Raw genomic sequence first — 25,271 nt, forward strand, 5'->3', positions numbered from 1 at the left:
CTCGTAAATATTATACTTGTAATAAGTTAAATCAAATCAGTAATGTTACACTGAAGCAAATAATATAGTTTTAACTTGGCAACAATTTCTTTAAAAATCTGGCAATTATGTTTTTTTCCTATTTTTCAGGTGGAGAATGTGGGGAAGTTCAGTGTGGGGACAAAAAATGTTCAGCCAACAAAATCTGTATAAGGAATGGATTTAGAGATTACATATGTCAGTGTCCTGAAGGACTAACAGGAGAATTTTGTGAACAGACATTACCTTTATGCAGTGGCAGTAAATGTCCTATAGGTAAGGACTTTACAAAGCTAATCTTTCTGTTTTTGATATTTTATTATATTTAGGTAGGCCTATTTTTTAACAGAAACTATAAATATTTCTTCTGTATTATATCTCACCATTAAACTTGTTTGATTCATTATCTAATAATAAAATTTCCAGAACGACCAATGACATTTGCTGGCAAAAGTTATGCTAAATGGAGGCTGGAGCACACAACCAAAAAACGTTTTTCACTCAGCTTTAGAGTGCGTACAAGACAGCGTACAGCTGTACTGATGCACGCCAAGGGCCAGGCAGACTACAGCATGCTCAAGGTGAAGGTCAAAGTTTAGTCTCTTGGAAATTAAATCTTCAACAAGTTTTAAATAAATATTTTAAAAATTTATTTATTAACTAATTAAGCCTTTGGAAGCTAATTGGTTACTACTGTTGGCCCATGACAGTAAATGTGTCAACATTTTCATAATAAATCCACATATTTATGTCTCTAAAAATAGATTTTTACAATAGTAATGGAAAAAGGTTTAATTTTGTGTTAGATTGAACGAGGAAATCTGGTGTACAAGTACAACTGCGGCAGCGGAGAGGGGCAGGTTCGGATCCCAGTGGATCTGAGTGATGGCCAGTGGCACACAGTGCAGCTGGACAGAAACGGGAAAGATGCCGAGCTGGCACTGGACTCGGCTTACACGGCCAGGGGGGTGGCCCCTGGGGCTCTGGCGGATCTAAACATTGACCCTGAGGAGATTTTCTTTGGTGCTAAAGTGGATTTGTTTCCTGGAGGTTATAAGGACATCAGCCAAGGATTTGAGGTAAGAAGAGTTAAAATAGTTATTTACTTTTATCAAAAATGTTTAGCAGTCAAATAGATTTGTGGTATGAAAATTTAGAATTGATTTATAATTTAATGAAGTAGTCCTAAACAGTAGAAATTATCTGCATTAGGAGTATTTAAAATAATTAATTTAGAAAAAAAAATATGAGCAGTAAAATAGATTTAAAATGTGAAAATGTAACGATTTTTAAAAATTTAAATAACAGTTTAGCATTAAAATGAATTTTCATTAAGAAAATCTAGAAAAATTAATTGATATAATAGCTAGTGTCAAAGAGTAATAAAAATTCAAAAACATCATTAAAAAATTGTGTTCTGGTTTGGCTGTTAAATAAATTGTCTTGTTTTTGCCAGGGTTGCATGGAAGGCATCAACGTGTTTGATGTGCCCCTGCCTCTGAGTGGAGACAACAGGATAGCTCTGGCCCTGGAGTTTGTCCAGATAGAGTTCCACTGCCAGGACTACAGCCCACCTCTTTACACCCCGGATTCTGGTAAAACCACTGCACCCCCTCCACCAAAATAGTATCCACTATCTTTAAGGGCATGGGAGGGTGATGAAAACCAAAATGCTTATGTTAAAAATGTAAATAAAATCTAAGATGGCCGCCATCACCATGAAAACGGCATGGCATTTTTTACCCTTTTGTTATTTTTAGATTTAACTCTTTAAGTCATAACTAGATGCTAAATATTATAGCATTAGGTTTAGAAATAAGCATTTTGGTTTTTTTAATTTTCATCACCCGCCCATGCCCTTAAAGATAATAAAATACTTAAAAAAAACTTTTTAAAAAACCACGTTTTTCTTGTGGACTAAAAAGTAGAAAATAAATTTTTCTTTTGTGCTTCCTCGAGCTGTGCAGATTCTTGTGATGACTGACAAAAAACGTGGGTACGTTCACCATCAAATTTCCCGACCCATCTGCCCGACCCACGTTTTTTGTCAGTCATCACAAGAATCTGCACAGCTCGAGGAAGCACAAAAGAAAAATTTATTTTCTACTTTTTAGTCCACAAGAAAAACGTGGTTTTTTAAAAAGTTTTTTTTAAGTATTTTATTTTCTCCTTTTTAGTCCGTTGCTACACATGAAAAACGTGGTTTTTAAAAAAGTTTTTTATATAGTTTATTTTCTACTTTATCTAATGACTTGATTAAGTATGACTTGACTAAGTGTTTATAAATACACGGACTAAAAATCTTGAGCGACCAGGATTCGAACCTGGGTTGTCGCGGCCACAACGTGAAGTACTAACCACTATATGATCACGGCCAGCGCGCTCTCATCGATTGGGGCCGAAGTAACTGTGTCAATAGGCCTCCAGTCTTGTCGGTATCTTTAGAAATCATGTCCTCAATTTTATGGTCCTTGGGGCGTAATTAAATTAAGCTAATTATGGTCTCTAATTGCTAGTTTTTTTTATTGCATCTGAAATTGTTAGGCGAAAGTAGCCTGCATGCCAAATTTCAGATCTGTAGAGCAATCAGAAGTGGGCTAATTTTCGATGTCAATTTTAACAACAAACAAACAAATCCACAAACGCGAAGCTGAGTTAAGAAAAACGTGTTAAAAACTGTTAAGATTTTGATGTTGCATTCTATTTTATCTGTAGTTGTTTTAAATATATTCATATTTAAGAATTAAAAATTAAAAATTTGTTTAGGATTTTGATGTATTAAATTTTATATGTAGTTGTTTTAAATATATTTATATTTTAATGTTAAGAAATAATAAGTATTAAAGAGAAGAGTGTAGTTTTAACAATTTTATAACTTGTGTTGATAGAAGTGTGCAGAACAAACCCTTGTTTGAATGGTGGAAGGTGCAACTACACAGGGCCAAATTCCTATGTGTGTGTCTGTACTGCTAGATACAAGGGAGAGAAATGTGAGCTGGACCAAGAGCCATGCCTGGACACACCATGTAGCTATGGCGGTAAAGTTTTTTTTCAAACTTTTTTTTATCTACATAATTAATTTCATGGGTTTTAAAGTTATTCTTTTATATATTTAAAAAAAAAAGATTCTTTAAATAATGTAAATTGTTTGTTTTATTATACTCTTTGTATATTTTTAATAAATGTTTTATTTTTATAAAAGTTGTATAATCAAGTATTCAGAATATATTATATTGTATTATATCCTTGTGTAATAAAATCGTTTATTGTTATATCTATATTATTTCTAACTAGGCCGGTGTGAGGTTGACTTGGATGGACCCAACAGCTACTCCTGCTACTGTAAGGATAATCTGGAAGGTGCTAGGTGCACCTATGGCAAGTTCTGCCTGCCCAACCCATGCAAGCATGGCGGCACATGTATAGAGGGCCCCACTGCCCCGCTCTGTGACTGTATGCCTGGGTACCAAGGTAAGGAAAACCCAGTGTTTTGATGTGTATTTCCTGCTGAAGGTGCATCACCATAAACATAGCTTTGTTGAAATATACTATTCATCAAAGTGTAATTTATGAGTAAATGTATTTTTAAAAAAATATAAATATAACATTTATACAAAAAGAGTAATGTTATTAATATATATTTTTTGGGATGTTGTTAATAAAAGTGGATACACTTTTTAAAGTGTTTGTAAAAGCCACTAACTTATAAAGCAGAAGCCAAAATAAATGAAAAATATGTAAGTATTCTATTTGAAAATGCGTAAGCAGTACTATGCATGTAATTTTATAATTACAGGCTACCAATTATAGAAGTATTCATGAATTATTTTAAAATTATGGCGCCAACAATTTTATAAAATTTATTTTAAAAATAATTTTTCAACTTTCAGAAATATATTTTACAAAATGATAAAAAAAAGTAAATGAAAGTTTTAGCAAGTGTATGCAGAGAAAATAAATTTTTCCCCATCATTCCTCAGGCCTGTACTGTGACAAGCCTTCAGATCCATGCCTCTCTTCCCCTTGTCTAAATGGCGCCATGTGCCTCAATGTCAGGGGCAGTTACCAGTGCAACTGCTCGGCAGAGTTCCACGGCAGGAACTGTGAGCACAGGGAGCCTCAACAGATGGTGCCGGAGAGAATCACAGAGTCAAAGGATGAATGGCATATTTATGTACCTATAAGTAAGCATCTTTAGTTTGAGATCCTTTGGAAGAGTTATTAGATTTTTTAAAAATCACAGATGCTAATATCCCATTTCACTCTCCATATCTTAATATCCTATTAATCATTATCCCAGATGTCAATATCCCAAACATTATTATTATTCCACATGTAAATATCCCATAAATCCCAGATGTACGTGTATTCTTACATCTTTTGTTCATCCGAAAAAACTTTACATTCATTTAGTTAACAATTATACTCTGCATTTTCTTGGATTTAATTTTTTATTTTATTAAAAAAATGTATGTGATTTATTTTTTTTAGGTGAAACTCTTTAAATAGCTTTTAACCTTATTTAGTATTAAACTTGTACTTTATATTTTAATTTTTTTGTAATTGTTTAATTAACTTAAATTCATTTTTTTTTTTTTATTTTCTTCACAGTAAGTGGAATCATCCTGATAGTCTTGATCATAGTCCTGATTCTAGTGTGCAAGCGCAGGCAGAGGGAACGCTGGCGTGGGCGCCGGACAAACTGCGGCCTGCCTGAGAGTGGCAGCGAGGGCCTCCTCAGCAGCATGCAAGACAAGCGCTGCAAGCTCAGCAACCCAGACCTGTCCAAAGCCATCCACTCCCTCCCATCCCAGCCCCCACTGCAACTACAACAACTGCAACCCGTGCCCCCTCCGGTCCCGACCCGGCCGGCGTCGTACACCCCCAGCACACACGACTCTGTGCATGTGTTGAATAATCTGGACTCCGCTGGCAATTACGGTAGTGCTGCAGATGAGCTAGAGACCTCAGGTAGTTACGTTTGGTCACGTATTGACTAAATTAAATATAGCCATGTAACGACTGCATTAAATTTAGCCATGTAACGACTACATTAAACATAGTCTTGTAATGGCTTCATAAAATGTAGTCATGTAAAAACTTCTTTAAATATGGTTTTGTAACAACTTCATTAAACATGGTCTTGTAATGACTTCATAAAATGTAGTCATGTAAAAACTTCTTTAAATATGGTGGCATAGAATACCCTTATGACCTTATTAAATATGGTAATACATTTTTTAAATATGATCTTATAGAATCATTTAATCATTTCATTGGATATGGGCACATAAAATAAGTTTACACAGAAATATTGTTTAAACCTATTGACTAAATGAAATGTGGGCACATAGAAATAAGTTGTAATGTAAATTGTAATTCTGCTAAATATATATAAAGTAAAAAAACTCATGTACTAGTTGTTATGCTTGTTATTTATTTAATTGTATAAATTAGTTATATATTTAATTATTCAACATTGTTTTTTATCATAAATCATATAATACTTTTATCAGTTTTTAACATCTAATCACATTTTTTACTATACGTTCATATATTTCATTGATATTTATCTTGTAATATGTTCTCACATAACTAATGTTTTCTCTCAATGCAGGTATTCGGTTTCCTACATATAATCAGTACGTGGAAGCTTTTACCAACCCTAGTCACACAAACCCCGCCCACTTTATGATCAGGAACACGCCCCCACCACCTTCGTCCAGAGCATCTGAGTCTGACTCCATACAGAAGGCGCCCTGGGAGTTTGAGTACCCAAACATCCTGGAAAATTACATGGAAGGTTGGTCAGGTTTTGATAAACATAATTTATATTTCCAACTAAAAATATTTGAACATAAATAAGTTGAATTAACTGGTTACTGCATTGAAGGTTTGTTTAGTTGTTAGAAACATAACACTAATTACCTAATTAAATAGTTTTGACTTGGATGACTTAAGCAAAGACAACCAAACACCTTAGAAATTTCAGTGAGGGATTCATTGAGTCCCTAATGAAAAATTATAACAGTAATTATTTTTTTACTAAATTTTTATGGATAATTGAAAATTTCATTGATGTTTTGTCTTAATAATCATTAATATAATTTAAAGTTTACATTATTAAACTAAGATAAGATTATGCTTTTACAAAAGTAATTCAAACTATGAGGTCAAAAGATAGCATCAGTCTGTGTACCATCTTTCAGCAGACAAGAAGCAGAATGACAAACTGGCCAAGCAGATGCCTGGCCTGCACTCACCTCAACCTTCACCTTCCATAAACCAATCAAGGTCATATGGCAGAGGTCAAGGTGAGACCAGCTCAGTCAGCAGCTTTCAGATATCAGAGTCTGAGGATGATATGAATGGTAAGCTTTTTGAGAAAAAAACAAAACAAACACCTATGCTGAGAGTTAATTGTTTTGAACATTCATTCAAAGTGAAAAGTTTCTTTTTCCTTGAGCTGTCATTAATAAAAGAGAAAACTTTCAACATGCACTGCAAATCCAGTGCTTCAACATGTGTTTGAATTGGCTGTCCTTTTATTGCTATTGGTGCTTAACTTGTGAAACAATGAATACACTTCAGAGAACCAACCTAAGTCCTCCTTAACATTTTCTTGAGGTTGAATGAATGAGTTTACAGAAGTGTAATTGCTTTCTCCCTTTTCTTGCTTTTATTTGAACTTTTTAATTTTGTTCAAGGGTTGATAATATTTTTAACAATTAAAGTAAATTAACCCCCTCCCCTTTTGACTTTTGAATTATTTTTTTATCCCTTTTAATCAAAATAGCTTGAGTTAAACCAGTAAAAACAGATTTTGAAAACTATTGTTTGTTAAAAAAGAAAGATTTTTAGATTTTGTAAATATTTTTTTTAAGAATAAAAAACTACTTGCCTACTTTGTTAACGCAATAAAATTTAATTAAGAATAATTTTCTTACACAAGAAATAAAAAAATTAAACTTTTTTTCACCCCACTTTGAACACTAAGCAGCCAGACGAGGAAAGAGGAAAGGTACACAACAATTCTATGACAATGTGGCATGTCCCACTCAGCTTCCTATACTCTCATGATTGTTTATGTGTTCAGTATTCTCCATCATGTACTAATCTCTGTTGTATCTTGACCAACAGCCGTTACTGTTGTGTAACACACTCAAATGTATTTGGTTCTTTACTTTCAGTTTAATCACATTCCAGTTTTGAGTTTCTTTTCTTAGTTGGCCAGGTTTTTTAAAAACATGTAGCCAAAAATTTTCTTTTGTTCTTGAATTGATGCACATTTTCATTTTTAGTTTTTTTGTTTGGTCAGAATTTCTTTATTTTCAACCCATTCAAATCTATCTTTTTTTCAGTAAATATACCTTGTTTTAGTTATATATCTGAACTGCACCTATCTTTCTGTTTTTGGCTGTGAATCTGCTATTGTTTAAAATTCTTAAAGCTTTAAGTTGATTAACTGCTATATTTGTTATTTGTTTTCTGTTTTTACCTACAAACTTTTTAAAATAGAATTTAAATGTTGGCTTTATATATGATAACATTTTATACTGATTTTTTTTTATTGCTCTGTTGTCATTTCTTCATAACAGCTCAGAGTTCTGATGTAGAACTTTGATTTGTTTTGTTTGAAAGTTAGAATCAGTTTAGCCTCTAGTTTTTTATTTGTGAGTAGTGCATCAGTTTTTTAGTGAATGCTTTTGCTTTTTCTAATGAAAACTAAACATGTTAGTGATCAGTTCAGAAACAAAGTTCTCATTTAAATTTTACATTGTTAGTAAATATATTTTTACCAAAGTTAAGTACTTCACATAAACTGTCAATTTTAAAATAAAATTTATGTTATAGGCTTTGGTGGAAGGAATACAAATTTAATCATTTAGGAAATATTTTGTCAAGCAGAGTTAAATTAAGAAAACTTATCCTTTTTCTTTAAGTGATTTTAATTATAAGAATGCAAAAATAGATGCATGAAGATAACCTACTGAATGAAATTACTTACCTTTTTAAATTTGGCTTGACTAAATGCATTTTTCAAACAGCCAACCTAAAACTTTATTTAAACTATTTAAACAGATTGTGAGTTACAAGTTCTTAAAATTTGCGACGAAAAGAGCTGGCATATCTGAAAAACAGATAACCAGCTAGAAGATTTCAGAAAAGAAATTGAGAAGAACTACTGTAGAAAAATAATACACTAACATGCTTGTTATTTTTTTAAAATCTATTGTAAATGGTTTATTCTCTTTCAGCTCCAAGTGTCGTCCACTATAGTAAGGGCTGAGGCTTATAAAAACCCTTCACTTTAATCCTCTCATTTATTTGTATTCAACTCTATTGTATTTTTATTTTAACACTCCTAACAAACTCTCTCTTTTATCAGCTATTGTAAGCTTTGAAAAGTATACTGCTGAAAATATTATTTTAGTGGATTTTAGTTTCAAGTTGAAAAGAATTTCTTATAGTCACTAGTTAAGTAAAAAAAAAAAAACATTACTTCTTATAAGAAGTTTCACGTCTGCTGATGTCTGATTTCACCTGCTGCGTATTCAGACAAATCCTACAGTTCCTTTTTGCTTAGTCTGTGGCTGTTTTGGTTTGGTGCTATTGGTTATTATATATTGTTTTATTCTCAAGTCTGTTTAATCATTCTTTTTAAAAACTATATTGTCAAAAGATTTAGATTCAGCTGTAAAGACAGGAATTCAATAGATCTGTTTAAGCCATGCTTGATAGTTATTTTTAATTTCTTATTTTGTCGGGTAGTGGGCTTTAAGTATTGTTTGAGTTGTGCCTAAGAAAAGTTTAAATATGACCTTTTTCTAGCAGTTTTGCAAATTACTTAAATTGTCATTCAAAATATCTGTATTAAAAGGAAAAAAAAAATAAGTAAGGGAAAGAACTGGTGCAACTTAAAAATACAGCAAAGAATGCATGTCTTTTCTGTTTTATCTCAACAATGTTGCATGTCATTATGTTGTTCTTTTTAACCTAATGATAAAACATACTGTTAAAAAAATTATATGTAACATAACATTCAATTCGCAACGGTTAACTGTGTTGCTTCACATATATTCATCGTAATGTTTGAGTTAACGTATTACATTATTGCATGTACCTTATGTATAAAGATTAATAATCTATTTGAATAATACTAAAATAATGATTTGTTTGTTTTATTAATAAAAAAGTTTCTTAACATAATATTTACATTTATATTTTTTAAAAATCCAAATTGTTAAAAAAAATTGCATTATGTCTAATACTAATAATTTATTTATTAAAACTGTTACTAATTTCTACTAATTTCTTTTTTAATTTAATCATTGGTGATAAGAAAGTTAGTTATCATATTTATATTTTTAGTATCAGTTCACTAAGCTTACTGCTATAGTTTTGTGTTAGGTGTATCATAGTAGTAGTCAGGATTCACACTCAGACCTTTAGTCTTGTTAATTTGAACTTGTAGTCTTTCTGAGTTTTTTCCTTAAAGCAACTTTAGTACTAAAAAAATTTTATTTTAAAAGTTAATGTAAAATGTGTACGGTATTGAACCTTCTTTAACATTTGTTTTCAGTTGTAAACTATATATCATGTGATTAAAGTCATGTGACTGTCATGTGACTAACATTCTTGTTTTTTTAATCTCAGGTTACCATTGGGACACATCCGACTGGGCTCCGGGTCCATCCATGCCGAATATATCCGAACTTCCAACCAATGAAATTTTGGACTCCCCTTCTTCCTCACAGCCAAGCGACGACTGCAATGCCAACGCTGACAACTTCGACGACAACGTCACTACCATGGCTATTTACAACGGTGACGACGACAGTCCCCTCCTCACTGAGGAACAGAGAAGGAACAACATCGACCCTATTAACCTAAACGATGATGATGATGACGATGACAATGTCATCTCCAGTCTAGCCGTGGATGATTATTTTGAAGATTCAGAGTACGTCGGAGATTCAGAGTACGCTGAGAATGAACCGTACGATCGTGACGAGCTTCCCCCGAGCTACGCTGAACACCCGAAATACGAGCAACTGCTACAGGAGCTCAACGACAGTTACGAACTTCCTGCCAGCCTGAACATTCACCCTAACCATTACCTACCCAACTACAACTTATCTCATCAAGAACTCGACCTTGACCCACTCACCGAGGACGAAAACACGGAAGGTGCTAGGTACGCGTATGGCACCCCTAGGAGCAGCAACCCAAATCGCGCTTCAGCGAACTCGTTAGAGGGTTATGTCCCCTTGCGACCTCCAAAAGAGTTCATGACCCCTGGGTATCAGACGGACGGATACACCACAGATCAGGAGCCGCCATCCCGCACCTCTTTCATTGACGACATGAGCATGTCTATGGGTGGGTTCACGTCCAACGCCTCCTGCTCTGATATCTCGGGGCTGTGCGAGATTGACGACAGCGAGGTTAACCTTAGTGACAGTGATGACGAGAACACACCTTTAAACCGGGAGCACATGCACACACAAACACAGGTGTGAAATGACAGGTACACACAGGTACAAGTGTGAGATGACATGCACACACAAACACGGGTGTGAACTGACATGAACACACAAACACAGGTGTGAAGTGACACGTACACACAGGTACAGGTGTAAGTGACATGAACACACTAAAGCAGGTGTGAACTGACAGGTACACACAAGCACAGTCGTAATCTGATATTTAAAAGCTGTAAATACCCAAGAATTCATGTGTTTTTTAACTTCATTTTTTTTTAAAATCTACTGGTTCTAAAAAATTATTTCCTAAATTCTCGGAACTGGATAGAGGAAGTTGTGACATACGGATCTGAATCATGTTTAACTATTGATGGATGGAACACGGATAAACAATGCAAGAATGGAGACTGACTTCAAGTTTTAGATTTAATATAATTTTTAATTGCTTGAATGTAAAAGAATATCTGGTTTGTTATTGGAATGGAATAAAATAATGTACTATTGAACCAAGGGACAGACAATGATATAAGGATTGTCTTTCCATGTTGAATGTGTACAAGTGATTTGGATATGAGAAGAATGGATATTTTTTATTTGTGCTGTTTTTAAAGTACTGATTGTTGTATTAAAATCTCACATGTAAAATATCTTTTGAGTCTAGTTCCGTGTGTATTAATTCATTTTTTTTTTCACTTTACCAATTCTAATGCCAAAGATGTGGAAAAAATATGGTTGATGATAAAAAATGTCCAATAATCTATAGAAAATGTTTTTATGTAAAAACATATCAATGAGATGGACAATTTTCAGAGCTATTTTTTAAATTAAAAACCATAAACAAGGTCAATACAATATAAACTATATATTTGCCTTTTATATTTTTTAGAAACCTAGGGCTATGTAGTATTTGTTTTTTAATTAATGTGTTTATAGACTGAAGCATTTTTAGTTTGAAAGTTAAGATGTAAAAAATCAGCATCATTATAAAACCAGTGTCTGACATGTAAAAAAATGTTAGTGTGTTTGTCTTTAAAATTAAACAATGTTATATTTGTTATGGTGTTTATACAATTTCTACTGAGGCATTTGTACTTTAAAAGTTAACAGGCTAAAATCAGCATCATCATGAAAAGCCAATGTCTGTTTTCAGTCAAGATACAGGGAATTTGTCTGATAATGAAGAAAAAAATATATTTCTGTTGATGTATGTATATATAGGAAGTGACAGAAATTTTTTTTAAATTAAATATTTTTTTTATATGTTGTATCCTTCTGTAATTGATGAATATAATGAAAAGGGTTTTCATAAGTTAATTTTTTAAAATCAATTTTTTATATTTGCGCTGATCTCATGCTACTGGGTGTAGTCACTGAATTACATTTCTCACATTTTTATTATCATTGGTTGTGAAATGGTTCACCAAAATTGTGTGAATAGAGAGCTATTGTGGAGTGTATAAAATAAAACTTCAATGCTCAATAGATCAATTTAATAAACAACACAGATGGGCAGTGGTTGCATGGATTCAAATAGAAGGGAACAATTTATTTATTTGTTTTTTCCTGATAGCATGAGGATTAGAATTATCATTCAGAACATTTGAAAAATTACATGAGAAATTAGAATTAACATTTAAAAGATATGATATTACATGAAAAATTAGAAGTAACATTTAGAACATATAACAAATTGAAAATAAAAATAGTCTTTCAGCATTCTTATGGCAGGGTATGTTATTAAATAGTTATTCAACCTTCTGTGGTATGAAGATTTGTTTCTTGTACGTGCCTGTTATGAAATTATATAAAAAAAAAAAACACTTCTCTTTCTAGGATCATTTTAGAAAAAAATAGTTCTTGTTTACTATCTCTTTAAGTGTTAACTTATCATTGATTTGGAGTTTTTAAATGTGGATGGTAAAAGGTATATTTGAGTCTGTATTATATTTGTTCCTTTTTGATTCATCAAGCTAAGAGACTAATGTTTGAAAGTAAATTTTTGATTTAAAACAAATTAATTGTGCTGTTAAAATAGTCCTTAATATTGACACAGTGTAGTTTTCATGTTTGTCTTGCGTTATCTGTTTATGTGCAATACATTTTTGTATTTATAAATTCCATTGTGAATTGTGTAAGTTTTTGTGAAGTGAATAAATGAAAAAAAAAGTTGTTTTTTTAATCTTATCTACTTGATTGACAAAAAAAATAAATTATGGTGTCAAGTTGCATCTAAATAGTTTGTAAATTTTGTTTAATGTATGAGTCTGTTACTTGTGTTCATCAAATTCAAAATTTATGAGTAGTCAGCGCTGATCAGTTGTTTTTTGTTTTTTTTTGTTTTTTTTTGCGCACAGAAAACTGATTTTTCATAAACCTGAATCATTTGTTCTCATCATCATTTGCTTCAAGATTTCTTTTGAAAAATCCTGATCATAATATTTTATACTCCATCTGGAGTGCTGACGCATTCTATTTTAATAATAATTCTTGTTAGTTAACAGTTTTTTTTTCTTGAAAATATTTCAACTTTTTTTTTAAATGATAAATTAAAAAAATTGAGTTTCTTAGGCATTGAAATATTTACTGGAATAGTTAGCTGTATTTATTTGTATAAATAAATAATTCTTAAGATTACTATTGTATGTGTATAAGTTTTGTACTGCTAGGAATGTAGTAACTATAATCTGTATATTTCTAATAACACATACAATTATTTTCTTAAATTCATAGTTTGAGGTTTTTAAAGCAGAAATTGATGTACTAGATCAGTAGTAATCTCCAAATTAAAACTGAGGCTTCAATTTCTTGCTTATTAGACAATCCCACCATTTTCATACATTTTATTCTACTTTTATTTTAGCTTTAAATTTAAAATTGTTCAACACAAAATTTTAACTGTTAATTTTCTAACATTTTTATACAACTTAAAAAGATTTTAAAAAATCAAACTTGTTGAAAAATCACATTTAAAAATGGCAAAAAATATTGGTATAAATATATTTGTGATCAATCATTGTTCTCTGATGGAAGTGCAGAAAAAAATCTGGCATAACCGTCTGTATGTTGTAAATATATTAGTACAAATTGACTTGTTATCAAAATATGTGTTTAGTTCCCATCTATTTTGTAAGAAGCTGTTGTTAGTTTTATCTTTTATATAAAGTGATAGTAGCAGTTATTTTGTTTAATAAAATCTTTTCTGAAAATTTTAAATTACTAGCTTTAGTTGTAATGTGTAGGCCTACTACTTGGCTATTAATGTAGCAAAAATGCATTTATAACTAATTTTTTTTTAAATTTCAAACTTTAAAAAAATTATTTCTTATATTTTAATTCTTAGTTTTTAATTTAATGTATGTAGTTAATGTTGATGAGTTGTTTTGATATAAATTTATTCAATGTGATGAAGCCGGATAGAAGGTTCTCCTTACCTGTTCTGGAGCAGCTGTTTCCCTCACTTCCATGCCTGCTAACAGACTGTCAGTTTGAGAACCTCCCCAAAGTTAACCACACTGTAACTCTATTTTTCTGACATTGGTTCCTGCCTTTGTTGTACTGTCAAATAATTTTTTTTTTCTACTCATGTAATTTGAAATTTTAGGTCAGTGTGGTGATTGTTTTAAAAATATCCTTCATTGAATAAAATGTGATTTTTTTTTTTTTAGTTTTTAAAATAAATTAAATGTTTTCTCTCTTTCACCTGTAACTATTTTTTGCACTGTAATTTAATTTAAATGTGGAATAAATTTAACTAACAAGAACCAACTTCACGTGTCAAAAGAAATTAATCTTGATTTCAATGCTGATTTTTTAAATTAAAATGTTACTTAGCTGAATATTGTTCATTAAATTTTCGTATGTATTTATTTATTTCTGTGTAATGTCTGTTGCTGTGCCCATGGGTGGCCCATGTACATGCCTGCTTCGATGATCATTTTTATTTTGTTTTTTTTGTAATCATTACAGACCAGACATTTATTGCTTGAAATTGTAGTCAGTTTTTGTTTTGTATCTTCTCAACCAAATGTACCAATTGAAAGTGAATAAATATTCATTGTGTTTTATATGTAACATTGATTTCTGTATTTTTTTTTTCTCTTTAAAGAAATTTATTTACCAGGCATTTTATTTTCAGAAACTAAAAATACTACATCCTTTCAGATAGCTGAGAGCGGGTAAATAATTCTTTTACCCCAGTCAACAGGGTTAGTACTAGGCCAAATCACCTTCATAATCTCCTAGATAAACTCAAGATCACAAGGTTCTTTAGATAGCGACAGTAGACCATGAAACATATAATGAGCCATTTAGACCAAAGAAAATAAATGTAAACAGAACAGATTCAAGACTATTAATTTTATTTAATAGCATGCATCCATAAATATGAAGAAGGATGAATAGGCAATGCCACTGACTAAAACAGAGATAACAGTTGTATGACCCATGTCTTATTTCAACAAACTTAAAGCAATACAATTTTTAAAACCCACCCACTGTACATGCGCTGTTGAAATTCTGCATATTCAATTCATTAAATTTTGTCAAGATGTTTAGAAGAAAAAAAAAGGAAAATACTTTTGTTGTGGAAATATTGCGATAAATACAAAAAATAAATTTAAAAGTTAATTTAAAAAACCAAAATATAGAAATAATGTTTTCTTTTTTTTTTCCTGTAGCTGTCCTCAATTATTTCTTAAATACATAGGCTACATTTAATTATGTAAAATACACTTGAGTCTTTTAAAAAAATCTAAAATTTTTAAAAGCAAGTAAAGTATTTAGTTGTGGTGTTAAATAATAAAAAAATCACATTTTATAATTGTTATCAGTACGAAATTTGTTACTGAAGTTAAAAAAAAATTCAATTAGGAAAATATTTTTAAATATTATGGTGTTGGGTTAATTATATTTACTAACTAAAGTAGTTAAAGACATTTTTTGAATAGTGATTATATGGGTAAAATTGGTTTTATCTGCTTAGTGAGGGGAGGGGAAGCTTAGATCCAATTCAATAGAAAATTATACTCAGGGGGATGTTATTAAATGTAAAATGCTATAACCAACCAGTTAGAAGTAATGAAAAAAATTACATTTAGTATAGCTAGCTTCATGACTGATTTCAATTAACAAAGATGGACAGAAGTATACCACTGCCATACTTAATACCAGTTAGGTAACCATGATTTGAACTCAGAACCTATAATTTGTAAGTGAATCACTACATTACACTCACAAACCGACATGGTTAAATGAAAATATTTAAAAAAAAATTACAGAATAAAAATTAATAAACAGCTCAAGATAATATAAAAACATCTTGAATTAGCTGTATAACAGATTACATTTTGGACCAGTGAATCAGATGAATTACATCATTTACTTGCCATTACAACATACATTAATTTAAAAGATGTACATGAGAAGTCCAAACACTTTATCTTTGATTTCATCGCAATGAATAGTAAACATGAAATTTTGATGAATTTCTAGTATTTAACATCAATGAATATGAAACAGTTTAAAATGATGTAGAGCTATCTGCAAGCTGATACAGCTTGGGCTTAACTTTTATAAAAGTTGACAAGCATTTAATGAAACAATCTTTTATATTCAATGTTTTAAAAATATAATTGATTAGCATGTTTGCAACACTTAACTTACTGCAACAAAAATAGGGTGTTGCTGTGCCTTATATAACAACATTAAATACAGTAGATATTTACAAACAATACAAGCAAATTCTTTATTATTTATATAAGAATCATATTTATAATACATTACAGCATTAACTAAAAATTACCACAGAATTTTATCTTCCAAAATGCAGATAGAAAATTTTCCAGGTAAGTTTTAATATAATTACTACTGATAGAAAATTAAGTATATTAATAAACTTCAATCAAAGCATTTTCGTTTTTAGATCACATAATTTTTTTTAAAAGGGGCAAAAAGGAAATAATTTTTTTATTTTAAAATAGTATTTTAAAAATATTAGATTTTACCAAGCTATTTTTAAATTGGGTTATTGTTTTCTGAAACTAAAGCCTGTAACATTAATCTGACAAAAAGAAAGCAATACAAATGTGAATTATTTTTTTTTACACTTTTTGCATCAAGTAAACATGGTGGGCACTGAAACAATGTATACATAAAATGGCAACAATGAACTGATTGTATACGGTTTCCAATTTTTAGATTTGATATTTAAGGATGAGGCAATTCAAAGATTTATATTTACACCTTAAAGAAAAAAAACATCATTGAGATATATTTTAAATGGTTGGTTGTTTACCTGCTTAAATTATTTGTTCTAGACCAAAGATTGACACATTATTTGTTGGATCGTATGGGTTTTTAAAAAAATAGTTTTAAAAGTAAAGTTCCCTTTTCGAACCTGACAGTCCATGGGACAAGTGTGTAGTGTGGTTAGTACTATACTTTCTTTTGCTTGAGTTTGGTGCCCGTCAGAGTTGGGTGGACTCAGGGATGTTCTATAGACTTAATTTGATTTCGAACTAGAGACTTTCAGGTTAGCAGTGTAGCTCTCCACCGCTAGGCCCCGCCGTCCCATAAATAGTTTTACTTCCTATAAATTCCAGTTAATGGCAGCACCTAATCAGTGGTTGTTACTTTAAATGATCTACATAGATGTATAAATGTTACTTAACTTTCAATTTTATAGATATTTCTATTTATTTATAGAAGATTCAAATTCCACTCATCTAAAATGGCATGTATTATGAGGCTAATATACCATGTTGAAAATAATAACAGAGGCAGGATTTTACAGTAACACACATATATGGCTTAACTGATGTACATATACAGATGCTTTTAATTAATAAACATTAATTGATGTATGTATACAACAATGAGTACATACACAGCTCTGCTTTAAATTGATGTACATACAGATACACAAATGATTTATACACCTAGCTGTGCCTTAATGCATACGTACACGGCTGTGCCTTGGTTGGTGCCTGTACAAAGCAATGCCTTGATAAACATATGATTCTTGCCTTATATGAAATACTCTATGCCTTAATGTACGTACTGTCATGGAACAGCTCACTTTGATGATCAACCAGATATCTGAGGAAAAAAAAAATTCAATAAAATAACGACGTTGTTAAAATGAAAATGGCTGAAATGTTAAGAAGTTGAACACGATGTTGACAGAACTTACTGCAAACAGTGGTGAATAAATTTGATAATAATCTGTAGCTGAACATCTTTCATGTGCATCTTCTTCAGTAGTTCAGGCAACTTTACTGGGAAAAAAAAGAAATTAATTTATAGAAATGATTAGACTGAAATAGTTACTAAAATATTGGAAAAAAATTATAACAGAACACAATGTAGTGTAGAGAGTAATACTTCTATCAACTTCAACTTGGTCAAATTAATAATTTCTTGCATATTAAATTAAAAGATGACACAAAATTAGCAAGCTCTTAATGTAAAAGAAAAAAATAATACTAAAAGCATCTGCAACACAACACAACTGTTACCAGATTTTTATAGCAAATATTTACAATCAACAATTAACCAAGTATTTACATTAAATAATAAAACACAAGTTATAAAATATTTACAGCTAACAAAATATAACAAATGCCACAGAATTTGTTTCATTACACAGCAAAACATTTACTGTAAACAAAATTTAAACATAGTACACATTTAATTTACAACAAACAAAAATCAATTTTTACAGTAAAAACTAACAGAACATTAACCATTAATGTCCCGTAACGCCCGCTGCCGCCCGACACCGTTAATGTCCCGTAACGCCCGCTGCCGCCCGCTTACAATACGCATAGAAAAATTAAATTTGTTTCATTAAAATTTGGTCTACAAATCCTAATTTTTAACTAAACAGGAAGTCGGATGGTTTCAGCATCCTTTTCCGGTCTTATAATTTCAATGGCGCTTTTGAAAGATAAAAAATAATAGTTTCTTTATATCTCGAAATTTTCGACTCATCTGTCGTATTTTTAGTAGATTTAATATTAAAAATAAATAAAAATAATGCCTCTAAACGTATCTAGGCATGTATTTTATGAATTATATATGTTAAACATAACCAAATTGATATTTAAGTGTTAAATTCGATGCATAGTTGTTTAGACAAAAATAAATAAAGTTGACTACCGAAAATGACCTGTTTTGAATTTTCTCCGACATTTTTTATTTTTATACTGTACTTTTACCGAATATAATATATTCTATTTAATACTGTTGGAAAGCCAGGTTTATTCCCAACATTAAGCAGTAGTTTTTATCTTAATTTTCAATTTCATTTAGACAAAAACAAATATTTTGTGAAACTATTCACTTGATCATACAGAGTTATTCTCCTTACATTGGGCCGTCATGGGTGGAGTTTTGGTAGAATGAATGGGACATTAATGGTTAATAAACATTTCTAGTATACAACAACCAAAATTATTTCCAAGCATTTACAGTAAACAAAAACAACACCAAACATTTACAACAAACTGATAACAAATTTTTTACATAAAAAAAAAAAACAAGCAAAATATTACCAAACATCCTCAGTAAATGGACTGTCCCATAAATTTGTGATGGTGTGACTGGCCCGTTCGTCCGAATTTCTTGAGGCAACAGCTGCCAGCCAAGAATTCTGTCCATGGCGTCTTCCCGTCCTTTAGACGAGCCCAGGGTCAAGCTCTCAGTACCAGCAGCGCTACAGGCCACTTCCTGTCCATTACTGTGATACAGTTCATGCTAAAAAAAAATTTGAAAAAATAATATTAGTATCACATAGAGTATTAAGTCTGCAACATTTTTTACAACTTGGACTTGATGAATACAAATACAATGTGTTTATGAATACAGCTCCTATTGATTGATGTATATAAAACAATGTTTTGATGGGAGCAGCTACAATGGACGGTGTAGTCAGGTGGGACAGCTAATGATTGCTATCTCCAAAAATAATGAGTTCGGACCCCAGGCAAATGAGGCTTGTTAGCTTGGGAGACAACAATGCATCAAGGAAAGACAACTCAAAAATTATGAAAAAAATACTGTCTACAGATTGTTCTTGGGTGAACAGAGGCTATAGAAGCAAATCAAGAAAGAAAAGCAGGGTGGAGTTGGAGTTAAGGGACAATACGGCCCTCAAAATGTTGACACATAATACTTAAATGTGTTGGGGAAATGTCATACAATATTACAATTAAGAAAGAAGAAGCTACAATGTATTTATGTATACAGCTACCATTTATTGATGTATATAACTATTAATGTACTAATGAACACAGTTACAATCTATTTGTAACATTAGTTAAAATATGTTGATAATATAAGTTACAACATAGTGATAAAATCAGTTATAATGCATCAATAAGCACTACTACAATGTATTAATGAAACCAGTGATAATGTATAAATGAATACAACTACAATATGTATCACATGCCCCTACCTGACTTGTACCAGGCAACTCCAGTACTGTGTTCATGTCATTCTCACTAACAGGTTCCTGTTTGATGATAATACCGCTGGACAACTCCACCACCTCAAACTGGGCTCTCCGCCGCGTCCGTGACGCTATGGGGATGACCGGCTCGTCCGGGGGATGCGGGGTTTTGGGCGGAGAATGTTCCGAGTGTTTGCTGTTCCTGTGGTCGGCTGAGTTAGAGGAAGTGGACGGTTTTGATTTTAAATTGTTCTTGTCGGCTTTGGTGGTTTCGTGCAGACTGCGTCTGGTGATGCGACGGAACGATGGCTCCGCCGCTGATGGGGAGGAGGGTGATTGATGGTGATGCTGCCGGGTTGCCCGCTCAGTTTTGCAGTTTGAGTTGGGTGTCCCTTTCTGGGGGAGCTCAGATGATGAAGACGACGATGACGCCCTGGTTGTAAGATGAACATTCAATATTAAAACAAACTCTAATCATAACAAAACTTTAAGGTAGAAAATAATATCTGATTGATTCTGATTTAAAAGAAACTCGTATTGCAAATAAATTTATGATTTTAAAAAGCATAAAATTGACAAATAAAATGTATAGAGCTTTTCTACTTATACGCAACCTATGATGTTAACGGCAGATGAAGTAGAGTTTATGTTTCTTGACTTTGGCATGTTAAGAGATGGTGTGGTCAGCGTTACTTTCCAGAAAGACTCAAGTATGAATCGAGATCAGAACTCACGACTTTTGGGTTAGCAGTCAAGCGCTTTACCACCCAACCTCTTGATCCCATAACCCTTGGTGTAGGATGGTATAACCCACACAACAGATTGACTGCTTATTAAAAGAACTATTTTCCCTTCATGCATCTTAAATCATATCTTACAACTACATCTAAAAAAATTTAACTAACACTTCTTTTTCTTTAGCATGTAGGTCTGAATGTTTGATGTCTTTCATTGCTGTTTCGTACTGCTGTTGCTCAGCTGCGTACAGGAGGATGATGGGTAGGGTGAAGTCAAAGATGATCCGAAGGCTGTCTACAAACTCTTTACACAGAGATACACTGGTGAGATAAAAAAAAAGGTCAACAATTTATTCTCATACAGTAAGTTTTTTGTTTTCTTCAAGCTTATTCAATATCTGCACATGAAATACTAGTCATTATTAAGTTTTTTTTTTAAAGATTAATAAATAAGCAAAATATTTATCCAGTAAGCAAAACACCCAAACATTGGTATATTTAAGTTTTAAATAGGATAAGCATACTGTACAATACAATTTTAGCAAGGGACATTACTCTGTACACATAGTTTAGAAAGTGACATCACTGACCACTTATCAGGCGGACACTTTAAGGTGTGTTTGCTGCTACTTGTTCGAGTTTTCTCCCGACCACCTGAAGGATCACACAGGTAGTTTACACAGAATGTCTTCATGAAGCTCTCCAGGATGTCTAGAATGCAAGGCTTGGCTGGTATGCGAGTAAGCTGTGGTAGTAAAACATTTAGAAAAGATAAAGACAGTTCTCACAATTAGAAATGTAAAAAGGTCTCTCCTTAGCACACAAAAAAAAAGAAAATTAAAAAGTTGTGTATTGATATAAAATGTATGCTAATTAATAACTATAGATATGTATGCATAATGACAGATTTTTATAGGTATAATATATATATCATGGAGAAATGTTAACGTAAATGTGTCAGAACGAGAAATATGTTAATCAAACCTTGTTCTTTTTGTTGATGAGAAAATAATCATCCTCCAGCTGAACTTTTAAACTGTCAGGCATTTCAAACTCCACAATGCTAGTTTTCTGAAAGTATTTATGGGGGACATAAATTATCTTTTCATTCATGCAGTATAAACATTTTTTTCACATGAAAGCTAAAAAATGAACCATTTGAAAATTTCATTTATAATTGTTGTTTATAAAATATGTGCTGTCTTAAAATAATCTACAATGATTATATGTGGGCATTATTTATAACAAACAAATTGGGTAACTGTAAAACGTGATTAAAAAAATGAAACACTTACCTGTCTCTTTCTTTCTGGTCCTGTTTTAACTCTGGCTATTTTCTAGAGAAGAAATTTTTTCTTTTAAATTAGCATTTTGTTGCATTTGTTTATTGAAATAACAGGATGTTTATAAAATCATAACAAAAATTGTATTAATAGGTATAAACCTATTAATACAATTTTTTAACAGGACTATTTTTATCAAAGGTTGGAAAGACTGATTTTGCAAAACTTAGTATGATCACTCTTTTTAGTTTATGAACAGCAAACCACTTTCTACGAAATATTCACTGCGTTGGTGGGAGGAGTTTTGAAATTGTCACTAGTAAACAATGTTAAAAACTTTGATTTACCCTGCCAGAATCAGATTCCTCTTCAGACTCCTCACTTTCACTGATGGTGTCAAACTCTGGCGGTGCTCCCCCAAATGCTTCATGCAAGATGCCATTGATCTTCCGACGTCTTTGGCTATTTTTGCGGCTACTGCAAATACAAATTTTAAAAAAAAATTATAATAGATAAAATCACAGGTGGGCAACAGGCTACTACTACTACCAAACAAAAAAATAAAAAACTATAAGTTAAATATATCTAATGTAAGATAAGACTAAAGTCGAGGCAGCTTACAATTTTTTGGCAGTTTCTGCCAGTTTTCTCATCAGCTCCCTGTTTTCATCTGTGTTCCTCAGCAGGTAGTGCTCACCAACTTGTCGGTCCCAGCTAAATTTCGAGATAAACAACTCTCTTTAATTGTTGTAAAGTAGGTATTTAAATATTTAAAAAAATAAAACATAGGGTTTATTAGTAGTATTTTTTAAAATTGGAAACCAAAGCATAATAAAATTTATAATTATTGATACAATTAATTAGGTACTGTTGGGTAAATGAAAACACCATACTGCATTTCTTTAGACCTCTATAAAAATCTGATGCTCAACCTGTTCCTGTTGTCAGCAATTAAAATTATAGACCTATGTATTCTTCCTTAGTTAAATTACAAGTTTTATATTGTATTCCAAATAAAGACCCATGGTAAATATAATTATATTTAAGTAGTCCTTTGTTATAATTATAAAATAAAACATTGATAACATTTGAACACTCATAAATAGGTCTACATATATTTTAATAATCTTTAGTAGTTAACCTGCTATTCCAGCCTTGAAAGTGGACAACGTAAGCTGGTTTCTTTTTCCCATTCGCATCTTTAACAAACCTTTGCTCCACCACCTAATAGATTTTAAAATAAAGAAATTTAGCATTACAATTTCAGATAAAGAGAGTAAATTGGTAGAATATAGTGAAAGTGCACAAGTACACATTAAGTAGTCCTAATCCATCCTGGGCCACAAAATAGTGGCATAAACAGAATTCTGTTGTAAAATGGGGATCTAAATTGCTGCAATCTAGAACAGACAGATTGTATTTGTAGATTCTAGATTAGGGTGTCGCCTAAGATTTTAATTTTAAACTTCATTATTGTTCATGATGACTTTAAAAATTACAAACTACATTTATTTACAATTAATTTGATACCAATTTTATTTATCCAATTTGATCGGTAGCCTACAAAATGATTTGTGAAAAAACACGGTAGTTTTTAAATGGCTACAATGATAAGACTGATTTTCAGTGATGCATAGGTTAGTTTGTTATGCATGTTTTTGTGATGCGACTGACCATTCACTGCAGTTCAGCAGGTATGTGTCGTCTGCTAGATTTCTCCCCATTCAAATGACATTAGTTTAGTAGAAAGCAAGTTAAAATTTTCTATAGGCCTAGTTAAGATATATTTTCAATAAGTTTAGAACAATAGAAAGTACAGCAATTCATGTTTTGCTTACTTGTATTGTGTTCTGCTCGATATTCTCAGCAATTAGACAAAAAAAGATACACATAGAAATCAAGCATCAAACACTAATCGTCCATTGTTGTTTTTAAAATTAGACCGGTATCGTTAAATAATACACAAAAATAACAATTATAAGTTAAAAAACTGAATCACGATATCGTCATTTTTGGCTGCCATTATAAACATGACAGCGGTAACAAAAAGTAGGTCAAGCAACAACCTATTCTAGATATATCTACCCCAATTTTGACTCGTCAAACAACTCTAAACTAACTCACTGAAGACTGTAGATTAATCTTCCTTAAAAGCACAGAGATTCTACTTAATTCTTATCTGGGCAAAAATTACTAGATCTAGATTTAGATCTAGGCAACAAAGTCTTAATCAAATCTTTGTGTTGTCAAGACCAGAAAATCTTAAATTAAAACTATTAAAAGCTGAAAAAAATTGAGTTGAAGTTTCCACTCCATTCTCACCATTGCAAAAACTTAACAATGGAGCGAAAATATGAACCCTTACTTTAGCATCATACAAAACTCTAGCTTTAGTTGCATCTGGTTCAAAGCATAGAACAATCTCTCCTACATCATATTCGAATCTAACATTTCTTCCTGCCATTTTACGAGAGGGAAAGTACGAAAACTGCCACTGTAAACAAATGAAAGGAGAGAACAGGAAATAGATTTACATTTGTTTTTAGCGCGAAAACAGATACCAAGACAATGTCGTAATAGGATAGGCTAGTCCACTGTTCTCTCCTGTTAGTGTAGCCTACTGTTAGGCCCTAGATCTAGTTTAAATTAAATAATATACTAAATTAATGTTTAAGGGGTCGTCCATAAACTACGTCACACAATTAATGGGGAAGGAGGGGGGGGGGGCATTAAGCGCGACGACACTTTTTTTTTTACATTTTAAATCGAAAGTAATATTACAAACTGAACTGTAGCGAGTTTTTAGTTTTAAAAGACTGTTTCTGTAAAATGTAATATAATTAGATGGATAGGCTAGTTGGATAGTTCTAGGTGGAGGTGTGAGGGGATATGTGTGACGAAGGGGAGCGAGCAGTATTTCTTCCAGGCCTTTTTCGCCGGGGGGAGGGAAGGCGCCTAACATTTTCGGGGGGGGGGGGGGGGGGGGGGGGGGGGGGGACAGACACTGTTAACAGTATGAAAATCGTTAAAAAACAAAAAACAAACGTTGCGTCATTTATGGGTAACCCATAATAGGGAGGCCAACTTATTTATTTAAATGCAACAACACGCCTAAATAGATCATATTTAGGATCTATCAATACACACAATACATACTAACTAATCTTAAAATGACAACGCAATTTTACTAATTTTAGCTAACACATCTTTACAACAACAAAAAAAAACGTAGTAGAGTCTATAATATATTCTACTAAAAGTAAAAGAAGTAAACATATGTAGGTAGATTTATTTT

General features: G+C 31.8%; 2 protein-coding genes across 13 annotated transcripts in view; one reads left to right on the forward strand and one right to left on the reverse strand.

Annotated features, from left to right (window-relative positions):
• The window catches only part of LOC131952256 (protocadherin Fat 1), a 221,384-nt gene extending 206,808 nt beyond the window's left edge, over positions 1 to 14,576 (forward strand). For 5 of the 11 annotated variants that reach the window (XM_059314814.1, XM_059314818.1, XM_059314821.1 and 2 more), the window contains 12 exons: positions 130 to 294; positions 445 to 599; positions 825 to 1,097; positions 1,475 to 1,613; positions 2,907 to 3,056; positions 3,313 to 3,489; positions 3,999 to 4,202; positions 4,630 to 4,989; positions 5,636 to 5,821; positions 6,228 to 6,389; positions 7,016 to 7,039; positions 9,676 to 14,576. In XM_059314814.1, coding sequence (XP_059170797.1) covers positions 130 to 294; positions 445 to 599; positions 825 to 1,097; positions 1,475 to 1,613; positions 2,907 to 3,056; positions 3,313 to 3,489; positions 3,999 to 4,202; positions 4,630 to 4,989; positions 5,636 to 5,821; positions 6,228 to 6,389; positions 7,016 to 7,039; positions 9,676 to 10,541 — 2,861 coding nt within the window. In that variant the 3' untranslated portion in view covers positions 10,542 to 14,576. Of the gene's footprint in view, positions 1 to 129; positions 295 to 444; positions 600 to 824; positions 1,098 to 1,474; positions 1,614 to 2,906; positions 3,057 to 3,312; positions 3,490 to 3,998; positions 4,203 to 4,629; positions 4,990 to 5,635; positions 5,822 to 6,227; positions 6,390 to 7,015; positions 7,040 to 8,276; positions 8,298 to 9,675 lie in introns of all 11 variants that reach the window. The other 6 variants (XM_059314820.1, XM_059314823.1, XM_059314825.1 and 3 more) reach the window with 4 other exon arrangements.
• A 606-nt stretch (positions 14,577 to 15,182) lies between these two features.
• Positions 15,183 to 24,497, reverse strand: LOC131952262 (male-specific lethal 3 homolog). 2 transcript variants are annotated; one of them, XM_059314848.1, is made up of 12 exons: positions 24,342 to 24,497; positions 23,118 to 23,200; positions 22,598 to 22,690; positions 22,324 to 22,453; positions 21,989 to 22,030; positions 21,678 to 21,764; positions 21,284 to 21,438; positions 20,862 to 21,014; positions 19,963 to 20,389; positions 19,058 to 19,259; positions 17,695 to 17,779; positions 15,183 to 17,600 (listed from the first exon to the last, which is right to left on the reverse strand). In XM_059314848.1, exons 1-12 carry the CDS (start codon positions 24,438 to 24,440, stop codon positions 17,543 to 17,545), a joined length of 1,614 nt encoding a protein of 537 aa, XP_059170831.1. In that variant the 5' UTR covers positions 24,441 to 24,497; the 3' UTR covers positions 15,183 to 17,542. The 2 variants fall into 2 exon arrangements, with proteins under 2 accessions (XP_059170831.1, XP_059170832.1); XM_059314849.1 differs by lacking the exon at positions 24,342 to 24,497 and adding an exon at positions 23,815 to 23,894.
• Positions 24,498 to 25,271: the final 774 nt, after the last annotated feature.

This window comes from Physella acuta, unplaced genomic scaffold (genome assembly GCF_028476545.2).
Source record: "Physella acuta isolate Inbredline_101_S28 unplaced genomic scaffold, ASM2847654v3 ptg000862l, whole genome shotgun sequence".
NCBI classification, from domain to species: Eukaryota; Metazoa; Mollusca; class Gastropoda; family Physidae; genus Physella; species Physella acuta.